Genomic DNA, 18,379 nt, shown 5'->3' on the forward strand with positions numbered 1-18,379 from the left:
AGAGTAATTGTGACCATTCTTACAACCAGCACATGGACAAGGCATAAAACCATCCGCCCGCTTGTTTGCCTCAGCGGCAAGCAGAAAAGTATGCACGCCATTAATGAACTCGGGAGAGCATCAGTCATCATACATCCATTGTCGGCTCATCTTCATTACACAACACCGAATAGACCAAATTAATACAAGTTCATACATAAAGTTCATACATAAAGTTCATATACAACACTTAATTAAATGCAACATACAAATAACTCTCTAGGTAAAGAATTTGAATGCAACAACAAATGCGATCAAGATCACAACTAAGGTAACAATTGATCCAACAGCATAATGATACCAAGCCAAACTATCAATGGCATATTTTCTAATCTTTCTAATCTTCAACCTCATCTTCTCCATCTTGATCTTGTGATCATCTACGACATCGGCAACATGCAACTCCAATTCCATATTCTCCCCCTCAATTCTTTTCAATTTTTCTTTCAAATACTCGTTTTCTCTTTCAACTAAATTTAACCTCTCGACAATAGGGTCGGTTGGAATTTCCGGTTCACATACCTCCTAGATAAAAATATCTATGTCAACTTGATGGACATAATTTGTCATAAACATGAAATGCAACAACTAGTTTTAAAAAAGAATATACCACAGCTGAATCATAACAAGGACGAGGGCCGACAGGGACGGATATCAAAACCACGGCACTATGTATAACAAACAATGCACGGGTAAGATAATTATACGAGTAACTATATATCCAAATCACACAAACATCCATTTGGTAATGTAAAACATTAATGAATAAGAGCCTCACCACAAGGTGGTGCCGGCGACGGGACGGTGCGGGCGATCGACGGTGGTTACGACGGAGATTTAGAAGGCACTAAGTAAACCACACCTACATATGCAAACTAAGTGTTACTTTTGACCTCAAATTGCATATAAATCAAATACTAGCAAATTATAATTCCGCCCAAATTAATCACTATACAAAGCATTGCAAGAGCTAATCTAGCAATGAGAGTTGAAAGGACAAAGCTGCTAACCTTTGTGATTATTTGAATGGATGGGGGCCTTCAAATCTTGACAAATTTTGGGCAAAATTTGTGAGGAGCTCGAGGAAGAGAGGGGAAGAACAAAGGAAGTGAGGGGAAAGGAGATGAACAGAGTGGCTCGGGTGGACGAAGGGTTTATGTACGTCGACCTTTAGTCCTGGTTCGTGCCACGAACCGGTACTAAAGGTGTTGGACGGGCCCCAGACTGACAACACCCTGCCACCACTCTCTTTAGTACCGGTTCGTGGCACGAACCGGTGCTAAAGGTTAGCCACGAACCGGTACTAATGAGAACGGCCGGCTAGCCGTTGGAACCGGCACTAATGGACACATTAGTGCCGACTCAAAATCAAACCGACACTAATGTGTCTCAGATTTGCCCCTTTTTCTACTAGTGGTAGCAACGGTCAAAGCCCTTCTTCTCAGTTTTGAGCTCATGTCCGGGCTCAAAATCAACTTCCACAAGTGCGAAGTTCTGCCGGTAGGTCTAGATGTGGATGAGGGCCAGCGCATTGCGGACTTGCTCAACTGCAAAGTTGGCAAGCTTCCGTTTACCTACCTTGGTTTACCTTTAGACGCCAAGCGCATCAATATCGATGGCTGGGCTCCGCTCTGGACCAAGGTGGGCAGGAGGGTATGCCCGTGGAGGGGGGAATTTCTCTCCTCCGCAGCCAGGTTGGTTCTCACGAACTCGAGTTTCTCCTCGCTGCCGCAGTTTGCGATGGGGTTGTTCCTACTGGCTGAAGGTGTTCATGCCAAGATGGACACGCCGCGGTCGCAGTTCTTCTGGGATGGATCGGGGCCGAAGCGCAAATACCATATGGTCAAGTGGGCGGCGGTTTGCCATCCCAAAGACATGGGGGGCCTCGGGATCACAAACACGCGTATCCTGAACATAGCTCTTATGTGTAAATGGATTTGGAAGATCTCCCAAGGGGCGACTGGTTTGTGGGTCCAGCTGTTGCGGGCCAAATATTTCCCAAACGGGAACTTTTTCGAAGGGGCAGCAAGGGGTTCTCCTTTTTGGAACGACCTGCAAGCGATCCGCCCGGCTTTCGCCATGGGGACCAAGTTCATTATCGATGATGGCCGTTCGACCAGATTCTGGCTTGATTTCTGGGTCGGTTCCAAACCTCTCTGGTTGGAATTCCAGGAGTTATACTCCTTGGCCGTCAACCCGAACCAATTGGTGGCGGCGGCCCTTGCGTCGACCCCACCGGCGACCCACTTCCGTCATGAGCTTATTGGGCAGGAACAAGGACATTTAGCGTCGCTGCTCGAGATGATCAGCCCGGTCGTGCTGTCCACGTCCGCGGGCTCGGTGACTTGGGCCCTCACCTCTTCTGACTTGGGCCCTCACCTCTTCTGGCAAGTTCTCGGTCAAGTCTCTTTACCAAGCACTTTGTCAGACCTCGCCATTCCGGGTGCCCAACGGGCTGTGGAAGGCGCGCCTTTCCCTTAAGGTCAAGGTGTTCTTCTGGAAGCTGTTTAGGAACAGACTACCCACCTCGGAGAACGTGACCAACCAAAAGGTCAAGGTGTTCTTTGGCTGACTAGGAACAAACTAGCGATCAAGGGGATATTCCCGTCCCACCCAGCTAACATTATTTACAAATGCAACCTATTCGTGCAGCAGTCGAGTCCGTTGGCGAGGCGCAAGGATTCTGAGAAGATGAAGCAAGCCCAAAATCGTCAGCGACAGGTGTACGTTCTGGCTAGGGAGCCAGCTGCCACTTCTCCTCCATGAAGCGGCCCTTTTGGTTGTGTTAGCGAGCCTGCGCGCTTTTGTTTTGGCCTCATGGTCATGTACCTCCCGCGCTAAACTTCTTTTGGCCTCAAAACCATTCTCTACCACTGCCTGATATGGCCTGAGCCTCCGTGCTCGTGTAAGGTTGGACCTATGTGTTACGTTTGCCTGGCTGTGGGCTTTATTAATTTAAAGCTGGACGCTCCTAGCGTCTACGTTCTAAAAAAATATATTCAACGTTTAAACTGAGTCTTGGGCTTTCAGTAGCAAGTAACAAACCAAGGAGTGCTACGTTTAGTTATCCAGCCAGAAGCCCAGAACAACAAAAAAGACCAGCACATGTGGCCTTTTAGCTTGCGCACAGATGAGCTTATGCCTTAGCCTCATCCTATGTTTTTATACAATAGCTGACGTATTATCAAGTGTTAGAAGAATATAAAAATATCAGGCAGACAAAGTGTACCAACACAGAAGAATCTGGACCGGAGCCTAACCAGCTTTCGGCAGTGTGTTCCTCTAAGCGTGGTAAATTAGCAAGAAAATGACTAGCATTGTTCTGAGATCTTTCCTGCAAAAGTCGAGACTACCTTTGGTAAGTGGCACCATTTTTCTTTCGCCGTGTTTTGCACAAGTGGACGTGGAATGATTGAGAATCTTCGCTTTTGCACAAGTGGACACGGAATGATATGCTTTCCTTTGCACATAGTTTTCTATCACCCCTGCTTTTTATGCCACTAAGGAATCATTTGCACAAACAACAAAAAAATCTCGGGCCTTGATTGAAGAAATTAGCAAACACAAGCTTGCTCGGAAATATGAGAGAATGGGAGGAGCTAAATGCAGCAAGACGGAGAACCTGATACCCTACTGATTGACCCCTGCCATCTCTTCTTCCTTCTCACCTCACCCCTTCTCAACTAGCGTCTTTACCCACCGTCTCACCCCCTGCTGCTCCACCTGCGCCGGAGACGGTAGGCTGCTGTTCTTCTATCTACGCACTGAAACCTGCTAGCCTGCTCAGGTCTATCTCCCTATCTCCATTTCAGCACCGATTTACAGTTTTATAATTTGCTCGTCTTCAGATGTTCATGTTTTTATTCTGACTCTTAGTTAAGTCGTACTATAATTTCACAGGCTTTGGATCTGGTGGTGGATCTTGATTACTATTTTTTTCCTTCCGGAAAGAGGGTAAATCCCCGGCCGGGTGGATCTGGGTAGTTCATGCAAGTTAACTAACAAAAATAGTACTAATACAGCCTTGTTCTTTCCATCAACGCCTGAAATCGTGGGAAATAGAATCCCCTTGACTGTTGAAGTTTCTTCCCGATCTGTTTCTTGGCCTTTTTGCTACAAAAAAAGAGTTCCCTTCATTCAGCAGGCTATTTAAATGTTTCAGGTTCATCACAAGCACATATAGCTACAGAGCCAAGATAGATACTTGTCCAGCCAGAGATGGCTGGAATAATGGTGAGCGCTTCTACTGGGGTGATGAACTCTCTCCTGGGTAAGCTGGCCACCATGATGGGGGAGGAGTTCGCCAAGCTAAAGAACTTGAGGAAGGAGGTTAAGTACATCAGCGACGAGCTGAGCAGCATGAAGGATGCTGTAGAGAGCCTTGCAGATGTTGATGAGCTGGATAAACAGACCGCGAGGTGGAGGGATGCAGTCAGGGAGATGTCATATGACATCGAGGATATTATTGATGACTTCATGTGCAAAATTGGGGAGAAAAGCAAAAAATCTGGGTTTGTCCATGACACCATTCAACGCCTTCGAACTTCAAGGGTCCGCCATAAGATTGTTGGTCAGATCGAGGACATAAAAAAACTCGTGCATGAGACAACTGCACGTCGTGAGAGGTATAAGGTTGATGTCCCAACATCACACAATGTGGCTGTTGACCAACGAGTTGTCACACTCTATGCAAATGCGGCTAAACTTGTTGGTATGGAGGGCCCAACCAATGAGCTTGTTAATTGGCTGAAAGACGATGAGAAGAAGCTGAAGGTTGTATCAATTGTTGGTTTTGGAGGTTTGGGTAAAACAACACTTGCCAATGAGGTATACCATAAGCTGAAGGGGGAGTTTCATTGTGGTGCATTTTTGCCAGTTTCTCAAAAGCCAAATGTTCCAAAACTTCTGCATAGTTTATTAACCCAACTTGGTTGTCAACAATCTTTTCACGACTGTGAGTTAAATGTTCTTCTTGACCAAATCAGAGAAAATCTAAAAAACAAGAGGTACTTATTCTTACTTTGTATATTGTTGTTGTTCTCATGCGTCTCTGATACTTATATTTGCATGAAGATTCATAAGGGGTCTATCTTTGTTAATGAATATTAGCATACATATGGTCTTTATCTACAACTAATTTCTCTATTATACAAAGTGGAAGTAATGTTTGACTCTTCCCGTCTTTCTTGTCCGGATACCTAGGATCATCACCGAAGATATCCCTGTTACTTCCTACTTAGTACCTTAAGTTCGTTACAAAGCAGCAGCCTTATCTAAGTTGAAAGAAGGGACTATTTTCATACTTAAAGATTTAGAGGAATTCACTAAATGACCCCAATAAAAAATGAATATATAAAAACAAAGTAAAGATGGTCATGGGACATTTAATGAGTTCTTTGTGTGATGAACTTGAAAACAGTTCTATATAAAAACTTGTGAGGTACTTCCAATTTAAATAAGATTTAGTACAAACTACATTCCTACGTAAGTCAAATTTGATTAAATAGAGTTAAAGTAATACCAGCTAACTCATGTAGCTTGTTTTGTTCCTACGTAAGTGAAATTTGATTAAATAGGGTGAACTTTGTAGTATGCTCTTGTTTGTATTGCCACCAACATAAATCTAGTGCCACCAAAGAACAAAGGACAATAATATGAAGAACTAGGTAAGTAGTCCTGAAGTCTTCCCAATGTACAATGTACGTGCGTCTTAAAAAAGATCATGACTATAAAAGAATCTGCTGTCACTTGCGTTGTCACAACTATACCTAGTAAACCAAGGAAGCACTCCAAGTAATATATAGTAGATCATGGATTTACTAGTGATCACTTATAAGATTGATTTTCTTAAAGATACATACTGAATCCTCTTCTCTTTGTCAAAGATCTTTCAGATGATTAACAACATAAAAATATTTGACAAGCTGCTTTTTTCTGAATTTGCTTTCACATTATTGCCTATAATGATAGATAAGTCAATTATATTAATGATTATGTCATTTCACACAAGAGTACCGATTCAACAGCTAGTCAGAGGGCATATTCCTCTCAGCCCTATAATATGTTACACCAGTTGCAAAGCATGGTCCTCATGGACATTTGAAAAAGGCTATGACTTATGACTTAAAACATAGAGAAGACCGTCATTAGATGATCCTACAAACATGAAAAAGAAGAAAAAGAAGTAAACACTGACACGTAGCTTTTTACTTGTTCAATGAGTTACTTGGGATTGAGCTTGAAGGAATTTATATAAAGTTTGTGCAGTACTTTCCAGTTTCAACAAGATTTGGCTCGAAGTTGCATTTACTGACCTACATAAGCTAACTATCGTGGCTTATGTTTTCCCTCCTAAGACTTATTTGATTAAATAAAGTAAGTTTGTACTAGATGTGTCTAGCAAAGTATACTGCTCTCCCTTGCTCACATGCCATGACTGCAAATTGCTAAATGTGAATGAATTGCACTATGAAAAGATTAGTGGACAAATTGCTAACATTGCATGAAACCATATATGAAACATTAGACTAAACTAATACCACAAGGTTGTTGTTTTGAAAGGACAACAAGGCTATGATTTCAAAGCACGATGAAGTAAATAATTTGATAGAAAAGTAAGATAACAGCAAAATAGTCTTTATCCCAAAAAAACCAAGCAAACTCTAGAACAGAAATTGGTTTCCATTCATCTGAGCACTGCAGAAAATAGTTTAAATATACATGCACTAACTTCCAGCTAGTTTCGCCCAGGTTTATTTTTTATAGGGGAAAAGAACAGCGAGTGATGCACGAGGAGGCAGAATAAACAACAAAAAATATGCCAATTTGACTTTATAGGTCTTTGCTTAAACAGTTTAACCATGATTTTATAACTGAAGACCAACTACTTCTATGTATTATTATGTTCTTCTATACGATAGTTAATTTTACAATTGGGTGCTAATTATTTTCCTCTTCCTTGAACCTTGTGAAATTATTTGATGGCCTTTTGTTATTTTTCTTAGTTTTGTATTGACTGTCTTGCAGGTACTTCATTGCCATCGATGATCTATGGGATGTATCAGCATGGAGTATTATTAAATGTGCTTTCCTAGAAAATAATCTTGGTAGTAGATTAATAGTAACTACAAGAATCAGGACTGTGGCAGAGGCATGTTATTTCAGCCACCATGAGCACATTCTAGAAATGAAACCTCTTAGTGAAGAAGACTCGAAGAAGTTGTTTTTTGATAGGATATTTTTGTCTGAAGAAGCTTGTCCAGCTCAACTCAGAGATGTTTCAGTTGACATTCTCAAGAAATGTGGTGGTTTGCCACTTGCAATCATCAGCATATCCAGCCTATTAGCAAGTGGAAGTTCTGACCAAAAGGAGAGGTGGAAACATGTACTGAATTCTTTGGGGTCAGTGTCGGGCACAAATCTCACCTTGGAAGCAATGAGACAGATCTTGAACCTTAGCTACAAAAATCTTCCTCACCATCTCAAGACATGCTTCTTGTATCTTGGTATGTTTCCAGAGGACTATCTAATACATAGGCGTAAGTTGGTAAGTCTATGGATATCCGAAGGTTTTATTAGTAAATCACATAGGCAAAGCCTAGAACAGACTGGGATAAGCTATTTCAATGAGCTTGTCAACAGGAGCCTTATTCAACCTGTAAGGATTGACCAGGATGGGTCAGTGGGAACTTGCAAAGTTCATGATATGTTGTTGGATCTTATTTTGTACAAGTCCGCAGAAGAGAATTTTATCACTGTAGTAGACAACCCAGAGGCCATTGCAGGACAGCTTCGAAAGCCCCGCCGGATGCTCTTCAACTTGGATGGTGCAACACTGGCAAGGGATGTTAGTATGTCACAACTGCGATCGTTTGCAATGTGGAGAGGCTCTATGAATAATCCTTCTCTGGCAGAGTTCAAGTATCTTCGAGTTTTTGTTGCGGACTTCAGTTCTAGTTCTTCTGATGACAACCGGAAAATCGACCTGACAGGATTGTGCAAGTTATATCAGCTGCGACATATATGGATTCGTGGCTGTAGTAAGTGCCAGCTACCAACCCAAATTAGAGGGTTACAGATGTTGGAAAGATTTGATATAGATGGGTCTTGTATCCCAATGGATATTTTCCACCTGCCGTGCTTGTTGGATGTGATTGTTCCATCCGTTAAAAGGCTGCCTGAGGGCATTGGTAAAATGAAATCCCTACAACATCTGGATTGGTTTTACATGCGTCACACCTCACTCGACAGTATCAAGGGCCTAGGAGAGCTCACCAATCTGAGTACTCTACTTCTCACAACCGGTTTTTCTGAAGACGTGGATATGGATGTTCTGAACTCTTCTTTGGGAAAACTTTGTAGCCTCGAGTTCCTGGACATAGTTTCTCCTGGTGATTCTTGGATACCTGAGGCATTAACCTTGTCGCCTCCTCCCCCCAACCTTGTGAAACTCTACATGATGAAAAGGTCCCACATCCCTAAATGGATTGGGGAACTCCATAACCTCCAGACCTTGTTTCTTCATGTTGAGAAGCTGGACAAGAATGGTGTTGGTATTCTTGCAGAGTTATCAGCCCTCGTTGACCTAGAATTAACGTTTGATAGAGCCCTGGAAGAAACAATTGCCATCTACGGGACAGCATTCGCAATCCTAAAGCGGTTTCGGGTCAACTGCAAGAACATGGCACACCTAACCTTCCAAGTTGGGGCAATGCCCAAGCTCCAGTGCATCTCTCTAGGGTTGAATGCCTTGGGGTGGAAGCAGGAAAATTACGCCACACCTACAGGTATCGAGAACTTGTTCGCGCTTGAAAGAATTTCTGTAACAATCGGCTGCCTGGATGCTACTGAATCTGAACAGAGAAGCGTAGAGTCTGCCATCAGGAGCGCTATCAACATGCATCCTGGCCATGCTCACATTACAACCAATATTGCACGGGAACCATACCGTTTTTCTTTCGGTGAATCCGTGACAAATCCTTGGTATCAGGCAGAACCAGCAGCTGGTACGTTGCCATATAATACTGTACCTTTTTTTTTACTTGAACTTGATTAGTTTCATGGTAACTACTGGGTGTGTGATGTTCCAATTTGGGTTGTAGCTCGACATAATAGTGCACCTCTTCTTTTATTCTACCAAGACTTTCGCAGATCTATGCAGATTCAAAAACTGGGGATGCATTATTTAAATTGAAAATTCAGCCCTCTGCCGACATTTCTTTGAACATTTGAGTTGCTATATTATGTTCTTTGTGAGCACACGTTAAACAAGTCTTTCCAAATGTCTAGGTAGAGTGTCAACAGTAAGATTTGAGGTGCATTTATATAGCAGAACAAGCAAAGTACTTTTATATGCTGGTACTGTTTGATTAACTCGGCAATACGAGTAGTTTCAAGAGTTGAACCATGCTAATAGATGTTGATTTTCAGGAAGGTCGATTCTCTGATATGGAGCAACAAGATGAGGTATGCAAAGGAACGTTGAGTTGTCTACAACATTTATGCCGAATTATAGCGGATGGAGATGGATTACTGCATTTCCTTTCCTTCTGGTCCGGAATATCGAGCTATCACTTTGCTTTGTGCTATCTCCTAGTGTAGTTACCTCGTCGAATTTATTCTCCTTTGCTTTGCTTGGGTTTCTCCTGTACTGTAATAAGGCTTGATGGTGGGCAGGTTCCAAGTTAGTCGCTCCATGCTTGACTAGTCCGGGATTCTATATACTAGTACTACTTGTTATTGTTGTTTGTGTATTGTGTGCCTCTTAAATACGTACATCAAATAGAGTGTTGTTTTATTATTTGTATTCAACTCAATATTTATTCCTTGTAGTAGTGTTTGCATTTCTCGAAGGGACAGTTGAGATGTTGTATTTCTTTCTCTGCATTGATTCCTATGCAAGTTTGCCCACAAGTTGTTTTCCTGTGGAGATGGATGTCACTGATTGTTTTGTGTAGACAGAGGTTGTCCAAGGAGCAGAGCATCTGAGCATATAGCAGGTGAAAGTTCTGAATATGCAGTGTAGACAGACGCAACCAAGCCTGAATAATAGACAGGCAGTAGCGGATTGGATTGTACCCCTATGATGAAATGAACGGATGGTTGACGGGAGAAGAAGTCAGCTTCTCAACTCAAGGTCCGGTTGGGCCATCCACCACCATGGCCAATTGGTGGGCAGCAAAATATGTTCGTTGCTAGCTTCATTCATGTAAAAATGACCTTGGAAGTTTGTTGTACGCACTAGAAGATGGCACGTTCGTTTTTAATTTTTCCTCATGATTTCCTTTATCTTGCTCTGTTTCTTCTTGGTGTCCCTCTGATCGGGAAACTTGTTAGATCAAACTAGTACGGCATTAAAGGTGGAAACAGCCTCCGCCACGGAAACACCAACGGCGGGTAGCATGCAAGACCACCCTGCCTGTATCGATCAGTCTGAGCGATCTCCGCGGTAGCGTGGGCGTGAGAGGAAAAACCTAAGAGATCGCAGCCCTTTTACGGCATTTCGACTCAAAAGACCCACACTTCGATTACATCCTTCCGGACCGGCCCGCCGGCGGCCTTGAAGATAAGCAGATTTCCAAGGTCTCAAGCCGATTGATTACGCATAGCAGGCCGATTAATGGTCCGGCCTCGTCATTGTTTTTGGCCGGCATGAACGAGGCCGGGCAGAAGACGGATGCCTCTTTGAGAACATCGTCGTCCTCTCCCTCCATGCTCTCGACGAGCCAGTTGCGCATCGCCTCGTTGAAACGAGGTTCTCAATGCTTGCGCCGATGGTGCGGGTCCTGTGTATGGAATCGAACAGTGTTTGCTGCTCTTCCACGATGTCCGGGTTGGTCACGGCCATGGTCACGACAACATCGTCGAACGTCTGCTCCACCGCGATCTGGTTCTCCACCAGCCAATGCTCCTCGAGGACTAGGAGCGTGGGTTGTAACGTTGCTTCTCCGCCAACACCCGGTTGTAGTGCTACTCCGCTTGCAGTAGGGTGAAACCCGACGCCAAAGGCTCTTGCTTCTCCTTGACCTCCATCTCCGTCAATGCCGTGGGGTCGCCTTCCTTCTCCTAGATTTCTGACTTGTCGTAACTTTTGTCTGGAGAGATCGAAGGTTGGCCTACCGCAATGCGGCCTGGCACCGGGCATGTGCGGCGCAGGCCTCGGCAACGATCTCGATGCGGCGCCACAGCGACAACGACCTCCACCACCCACGAGAAGTGCCGACCATTGCAATGGTGGACCGCAAACAAGGAGGGATGACGCTGGGGTGGTCGACCGAGAGTTGAGATGGAGGGAAAAGGTGGTCGGAGTGGTAGGATTTTAGGGCGTTGCCAACCGACTTTAAATAGCCTTGGTAGGCGGCCGGGAATATGCTTCTCGTTCGTTGCGCCGGTGTGAATGCCAGGCAGGTGGACGACCAGTCAGCCGGCATGAATGCAAGTGGAAGACGTCCCGTCGGCATGAATGCGGCGCACAAAGTGAGCTGACGGCACGGCAAAGGGATATTTGGATGGGTCCAACATGTTCCGACATGGCGGAGGTTCGAACGCCCGCAAACCTCTTCTTTGTTTGGTTGTGGTTTATGGAAGTTTGGGGTAACAAACTAAACATATCCGAACTATCTGATTTGGACATTTGAAGGCGATTTGGTGACCTTGGAGATGCCCTTATTAACCGAAATTTTTCAGACTCACATGTGGCCCTTTGAATGAAACACCATTAGGGCATCTCCAACCCTGACCCTCAAACTATGCGCATACGTCTGGCTCAGCTGTCCGAACCTCGAAAGCCATCCAACGCCCACCCTCATCCGTCCGCGGCGCAGTCCAGACCATGATTTTCCCACAAACTGGAACTAAATGTGAGGGGGGAGAGGGGGGGGGGGGGGCTTTGCAGGAGTCCGGACACGAGAAACGTCAGACTATGACCCCTGGACAACCCAAAAGTAAGGCGGAGCACGCACTTTTATAAATACCAACACTTTTTTCCACGTGAAAATCCCCCATTCTCTTCTTCCATCCCCAGCTGCTCTCCACCTCTTTTAATTTCTCCCGCCCTATTCTCCCACCCCCACCTTCTCTCCACCGTTGATGCATGGAATTGCAGAACCTATTAGAGATGGAGATGGTTGAGGTGCATGAGGATTCGAGCATCACGCTCGCCAGGAAGATCGAATCGGCGACACGGTAAACTCGCCATGTCAAAGCGAAGGCCACAATGGAGGAGAAGCTCAAGAAGCGGTTGGCCATCCTTGGGCGTGGCGGTGGCGGTCGTGCTCATGACATCTTTGTTAATCTCGGTTGTGATCATGTTTCCTATGCCACACATTAATAGCTTGTTGTTTTCACTACAATAACAGAACTCAGTTATAACTGTGACACATGTGTATAAACCATTAGTGATTGGTCTAATTCGTAGCCATATCCCACTCCGCTCCTCCTCGTGCAACTCCATTGAGATCCCTTCTCCTAGAGATTCCTGCACATCTATCCTTAGTAAGTTTGGTGACTTCAGTATCAGAGCTGAACATATATATCTTAGCACGATATTCAGTACACGAGGAGCTTGTGTGTGTGTGTGGGGGGGGGGGGTGATGGAGCTTGGCCAGTAAGCTACAATGAGCTTGCGGTGGGTTTTCACTAATATTTATCCTCCTTATTGTTTGTTAAGTAAGCTTAGTAACTTCAGTATGTGAGCTAAACATGTCTCAATAAGCTTAGTGACTTCATTATCAGAGATTACTGAATCTACCTGAAAACGAACCAGACCCAATTGTCCAGTGCAAAAACACAAATCATCCTATGGATCTTGGAAAGTAAAGTAATGACTATGGTATTTCTCATCTGCTACTCCATTTACAGATGGTTCAATTTTTACTCTCACTCTCATCAAGCTTAGCCTCGGTATCTTGGTATCTCAGTAATCATAGTGACTTTAGTACCAAAGCTTAGTGGCTCTGCATGAGAACAATCTAGACCCAATTGTTCATGAAAAAACCACCAAGCATCCTATGGAGTTTGGCCAGTGAGCTTAGTGACCTTCGTATTTCTCATCTGCTACTCCATTTGTAGATAGTTGATTTTGTACTCTCACTCGCACTCTCACTCTCATCACTGCTCCTACCCTTGGTATCTCTGGAGAAATCCTACACACGGCGAGCTTGAGGTGTTTGAGTAGCCATCGCCCAACTTAGCCCACCTAGCCCATTTACCCACCCCCATTTTAGATCTAAGCCGGAGCTGACTGTCTGGATCAAGTGGGGGACGTGGGGTAGAGCTGGTTTAGGGTTTGGAGGTGTTTTGCTCCGATCTAAAATGGAGTGAGAAAGAGGATGGCAGGTAGGAAGGGAGGATGGAACTTTACATGAAATACATGATTGGATATAAAAACACCTAAATAACATCGACCCAATTCCCCCCACTCTATTTGGACTCCGGATCTCAGATTCAAATGCTCAGATAGCTTCTATCGCATTTAGCAACGGCCCTCTGAGCAGGTACTCCAGCATCCTTTATATGACTACTTGTCAGATACTATTGCATTGATTTACAAACCAAACGAGTCATTTTTTTAATATTTTTGTGAATACCAAATGACTCGCTTGGTCCGGCCACGTAACGCTTCCATAGGCTTCCTCTAGGTTAAACCTGCCATATGGACTACACCGCGGAGGTGGAGGCAGAGACGCTAGCGGCCGACTATCCTCAACATTCTAAAACCACGATATTTATTTTGAAACAGAGGGAGTACATACATAACTACCCATTTTTATCTAGTTGCACACAAAAATGGCAAATATTCCAGAAATGTTTGTCAACTTTATGACTCTTTACCATGATATTTCAGGAAATTATAATAGAGACAAACATCAATATATATACTAGCAATTCGGTTAACGCCATAGAATAATGTATGAAGATTTAAAAAATCATTTTCTCCAATCTAAAATATGGTTAAACCCAAATAAATAAATAAATAATTAAAGCAGTGTTTCGAAAAGCAAACAACTACATCACGCTCATTACAATATATGCTTCAAATTTATTTAAATTGTATTTGCATGGCCAGTGCTAAATATGTATAATAAAAATAATGTATGTTTCCCAAGTTACTAAGTATAATTAAAATAATGTAGTATTTAATATGAAATGTCAAAAAGATAAATTGCAATTATAAATATGTATCAAAGTTTAGTCTAAATAAATTATGGTTGTCTAATTAAACTCACCAATGGGCCTTTAATTTATTGGACCCGCACTGCTTGTTTAATTATTGTGGATCAATATCTTTAACAAGATTGTCCTCGATACAATATAAGAGAATATACTGATGAAGATTCAGACATGGCGAAGGTCACTCACACAGAGCTCTTTAATGAGGCAAGACTCTGCAATGATTACTGAATGACAGGGTCCTAATTAGTCAGTGCATCAGCCCATTGTTTGCACACAACCCAAGTGGGATAAACCCGTGTGGTTTGGGTGATGATAAACACGCATGCAATTTTGACCAGTAAAAACAGAAGGAGAGGATGTTGTGTATTGCTATGAACTCAATGGGAGACGTCATGTTCGCTGCGTCGGGCGGGTTATCCAATATCTATAAAGCACTACCAGCAGAAACGGTGGATCTGATGAAAGCAATACAGTTGGCAAACAGTTTTGGGATGGGGCATGTCATCTTTAGTACGGATTTCATGTCTCTGTGCCTGGACATCGAGTCGTCTAATGCTGATCATGCAAAGTTGGAGACCATATTCCGGGATACAAAGGTCCTCCTCCAAATGGGCTTCGTAGAGTTCAAGGTTGTCTTTCAACCCCGTGAGTGTAATGTGTCGGCACAGTTACTTGCAGGTCGTGTTCTTAGGCTAGATCCAGGTAATTAGTATGTCTGGTTTACTGGCTTTCCCTCTGATGTACTGGATGATGTGGCTGACGGTTTGTCCGCAACCACTAGCTAATGGACTGCATGGTGTTCCACGTCAAAATAAAAAGAACATATTGGCGAAACAAAATTAAATTGCAAGTTTTATGCTAGCATGACAGTTGATTTCTTAATAATTTATCGGTTCTTAACCTGTAGGTTTTTTGATGATTTGGATGTCTTAGCCAGGCTGGTTTGTTGGTGATTCCCAAGCCTTGGCTCAGCAAATCTTGCCAAGCAGGGCTCGATGGAGGAGTAAAGTTGATGACGATGCTTTCGGCTAAGTGCTCTGGATGTGATGGGATACAAGCCTCCAATGCATCTACCGTGGTGAATGAGCTCCCTCGTTGTCCGATCCTTTATCAACAAATACATAGGATGAGTTTAAAAGGAAACATTATTACCAGAGGTCAAATGAGACATAGATGCAAGATTCTTGTCGGCTTGTGAAACATGAAGGACATCTTTAAGAATTAGATCATGTTTAAGATTAGGGGAACTAGTCATCTACCCGTTGAGGGAGTCCTAGACTAAGGGTCCTCGGGCGTCCGCTCTACTCGATATGGGCCGGACTAATGGGCTGTGAAAATAAAGGAAGAAGACCACCTCCCGTGTCCGGGTAGGACTCCTGTATGCGTGAACGAAAAGATTGGTGTCCGGATATGTTATTTCCTTTCTCTGTAAACCGACTCGGTACAACCCTAGGCCCCTCCGGTGTCTATATAAACCGGAGGGTTTAGTCCGAAGGCAGGATCATAATATTCCTAGGCTAGACAAGCTAGGGTTTAGCCATTACGATCTCGAGGTAGATCAACTCTTGTAACCCCTATACTCATCGAATACAATCAAGCAGGAGGTAGAGTTTTACCTCCTTTAAGAGGGCCCGAACCTGGGTAAACATTGCGTCCCTTTGTCCATTGTTACCATTTATCCTCAGACACACATCTTGGGCCCCCCTACCCAAGATCTGCCGGTTTTGACATAGACATTGGTGCTTTCATTGAGAGCTTTGCCGCGTTGTCAACAGAAGGATTGATGGCGCGCCTCTTCATCAATGATGATGTCGTGCCGCACCTCGATCTCCATCAATCCCGTGGGGTCGCCTTCCTCCTCCTAGATTTCTGACTCGTCGTTGCTTTTGTCCGGAGAGATCGAAGGTTGGCCTAACGCAATGCAGGTTGGCACCAGGCATGTGCGGCGCAGGCCTCAGCAATGATCTTCATGCGGTGCCATGGTGACAACGACCTCCACCACCCACAAGAAGTGCCGACCATTGCAATGGTGGACGACAAACAAGGAGGGATGATGGTGGGGTGGTCGACCGACGGTTGGGATGGAGAGAAAAGGTGCTCGGAATGGTTGGATTTTGAGGCATTGCCGACCGACTTTAAATAGCCTTGGTAGGCGGCCGGGTATATGCTTCTCGTTCATTGCGCCGGTGTGAATGCCAAAGAGGTGGACGGCCAGTCGACCAGCATCAATGCAAGTGGAAGACGTTCCATCGGCATGAATGCGGCGCACAAAGCGAGCTGACGCCATGGCAAAGGGATATTTGGATGGGCCCAACACGTCAAATTCCGACATGGCAGAGGTTCGAACACCCATAAACTTCTCCTTTGTTTGGTTGTGGTTTATGGAAGTTTGGGCATAACAAAAAAAATCCAAACTACCTGATTTGGACATTTGAAGGCGATTTAGTGACCTTGGAGATGCCCTTATTAACCGGAATTTTTAAAACTCACATGTGGCCCTTTGAATGAAACACCATTAGGGCATCTCCAACCCTGACCCTCAAACCATGCACATATGTCCAGCTCAGCTGTCCGAACCTCGGAAGCCATCCAACGCCAACACTCATATGTCTGCAATGCAGTCCGGACCATGATTTTCCCGCAAACTGGAATAAAACATGAGGGGGGGGGGCTTTGCGCGAGTTCGGACAAGAGAAACATCATACTATGACCCCTGGACCACCCAAAAGTAAGGCGGAGCCCGCGTCAAAATCTCTCGTTCTCTTCTTCCATCCAGAGCTGCTCTCCACCTCTTTTCTTCCTCCCTTTTCTCCCACCCCTCCTTCTCGCCACCACTGATGCATGAAACTGAAGGGGAACCTATCAGAGATGGAGATGATGGAGGTGCATGAGGATCCGAGCATCATGCTGGCGTGGAAGATCAAATCGGCGACGCGGTAAATTTGCCGTGTCAAAGCAAAGGCCACAAAGAATGATAAGCTCAAGAAGTGGTTGGCCGTTGTTGGGCGTGGCGGTGGTGGTCGTGCTAATGACATCTTTGTTAGTCTCGATTGTGATCATGTTTCCTATGCCACCACTACTGGAAAATTTGTATACGATGGGTGTCATGGTCTTCGCCGAGAGCCAAAGACGGGCACTCGGCAAAGTAAGTAACGTCAAGAGCGGCACTCGGCAAACCTGACTTCATGGCAACTACCTGATGCTGCCGTCACGGGCTCACGGCGAACAAGCACCGCACAGCAAACAGGGCAGCCGTCAAGAGCCGCACACGACAAAGGGTGGCCACATGGCCTGCCAGTTCGGAACTGATGGTGCCGTCACTTGGTTTACCTATACCGAGAGTGGCGACGTCACCCTCGGTAAAAAGACGTCACATAAACATTTTCCCTCCATGACATGTGGTCCCACTGGTCACATTTATCGAGAAAAGTTTTATATTATTTGCTAAATATTTAAAAGGAATAATATGACGATGTCTTTGCCGAGAGCAGCTCTCGGCAATGCTCGACATACGACTGTTGACTAAACCCTTCGGAACTGACCAATGGGACTGGGTGTCCCACATGGCAGTTGACCTTTTACCAAGGGTCGCGACCCTCGGAAAAGAGTGGCACCACTTTAGTAGTAAAGTGCTGCTCAACTTCCTTTTCTGATAGCTACATTCGGAAAAGGTGTGGCATAACATTAGTTTCAGTTCTCAGACGACCCCTTTTCTGAGTGCAGCTCTCGGTAGTCTATCTGTTTCTGAGTGTAGCTCTTAGAAATGTGTCCCACTGCTTCTATTTTTAAGCTCGTTCTTGTCATTATGCAATGCAGAAAAAGATGACTAAACAAATGAATGTGGGAGCTCCTAGCTCTCTATTAATTCATCAAGTAACACAACACACACATAGGCATAATTTGAAGTAGACCACATATATAGGCGAATGTTTCATACTAGTACACACCACACACAGGTTCTTAAATGCGTACACATTTTTAACCTATGGAAGTTCACTAGTTGCAAAACACGTGCACGTCACATAGAAGTTCACATCTTCATAGAACATTTTGAGGAGGGGGGGGGGGCATCATTTCCATCGGGTTAAGATTCCGAAGGAGGAGGAGGAGGGACCTCATTTCCACTGCTGCGAGATTGCATAAGAACATATAAGAGTAGTCGTGTGAG

At 44.4% G+C, this 18,379-nt stretch overlaps 1 protein-coding gene across 4 annotated transcripts; it reads left to right on the forward strand.

Moving 5' to 3' along the window:
• Positions 1–3,595: 3,595 nt before the first annotated feature.
• Positions 3,596–9,914, forward strand: LOC123072669 (disease resistance protein RGA5). Of its 4 annotated transcripts, XM_044496267.1 has the most exons (5): positions 3,596–3,826; positions 3,940–3,993; positions 4,202–5,045; positions 7,066–9,044; positions 9,469–9,914. In XM_044496267.1, exons 3-5 carry the CDS (start codon positions 4,258–4,260, stop codon positions 9,483–9,485), a joined length of 2,784 nt encoding a protein of 927 aa, XP_044352202.1. In that variant the 5' UTR covers positions 3,596–3,826; positions 3,940–3,993; positions 4,202–4,257; the 3' UTR covers positions 9,486–9,914. The 4 variants fall into 4 exon arrangements, with proteins under 4 accessions (XP_044352202.1, XP_044352203.1, XP_044352201.1 ...); XM_044496268.1 differs by having other exon boundaries at positions 3,940–5,045; XM_044496266.1 differs by lacking the exon at positions 3,940–3,993.
• Positions 9,915–18,379: the final 8,465 nt, after the last annotated feature.

The sequence above is a fragment of the Triticum aestivum genome, chromosome 3B (genome assembly GCF_018294505.1).
Source record: "Triticum aestivum cultivar Chinese Spring chromosome 3B, IWGSC CS RefSeq v2.1, whole genome shotgun sequence".
NCBI lineage: Eukaryota > Viridiplantae > Streptophyta > Magnoliopsida > Poales > Poaceae > Triticum > Triticum aestivum.

Bases quoted from the DNA above. Each gene is read 5' to 3' on its own strand.
- LOC123072669 (XM_044496268.1), top strand. From the start codon at position 4,258: ATGGCTGGAATAATGGTGAGCGCTTCTACTGGGGTGATGAACTCTCTC. The intron at 5,046-7,065 runs GTACTTATTCTT...ACTGTCTTGCAG, and splicing joins GAAAATCTAAAAAACAAGAG to GTACTTCATTGCCATCGATG.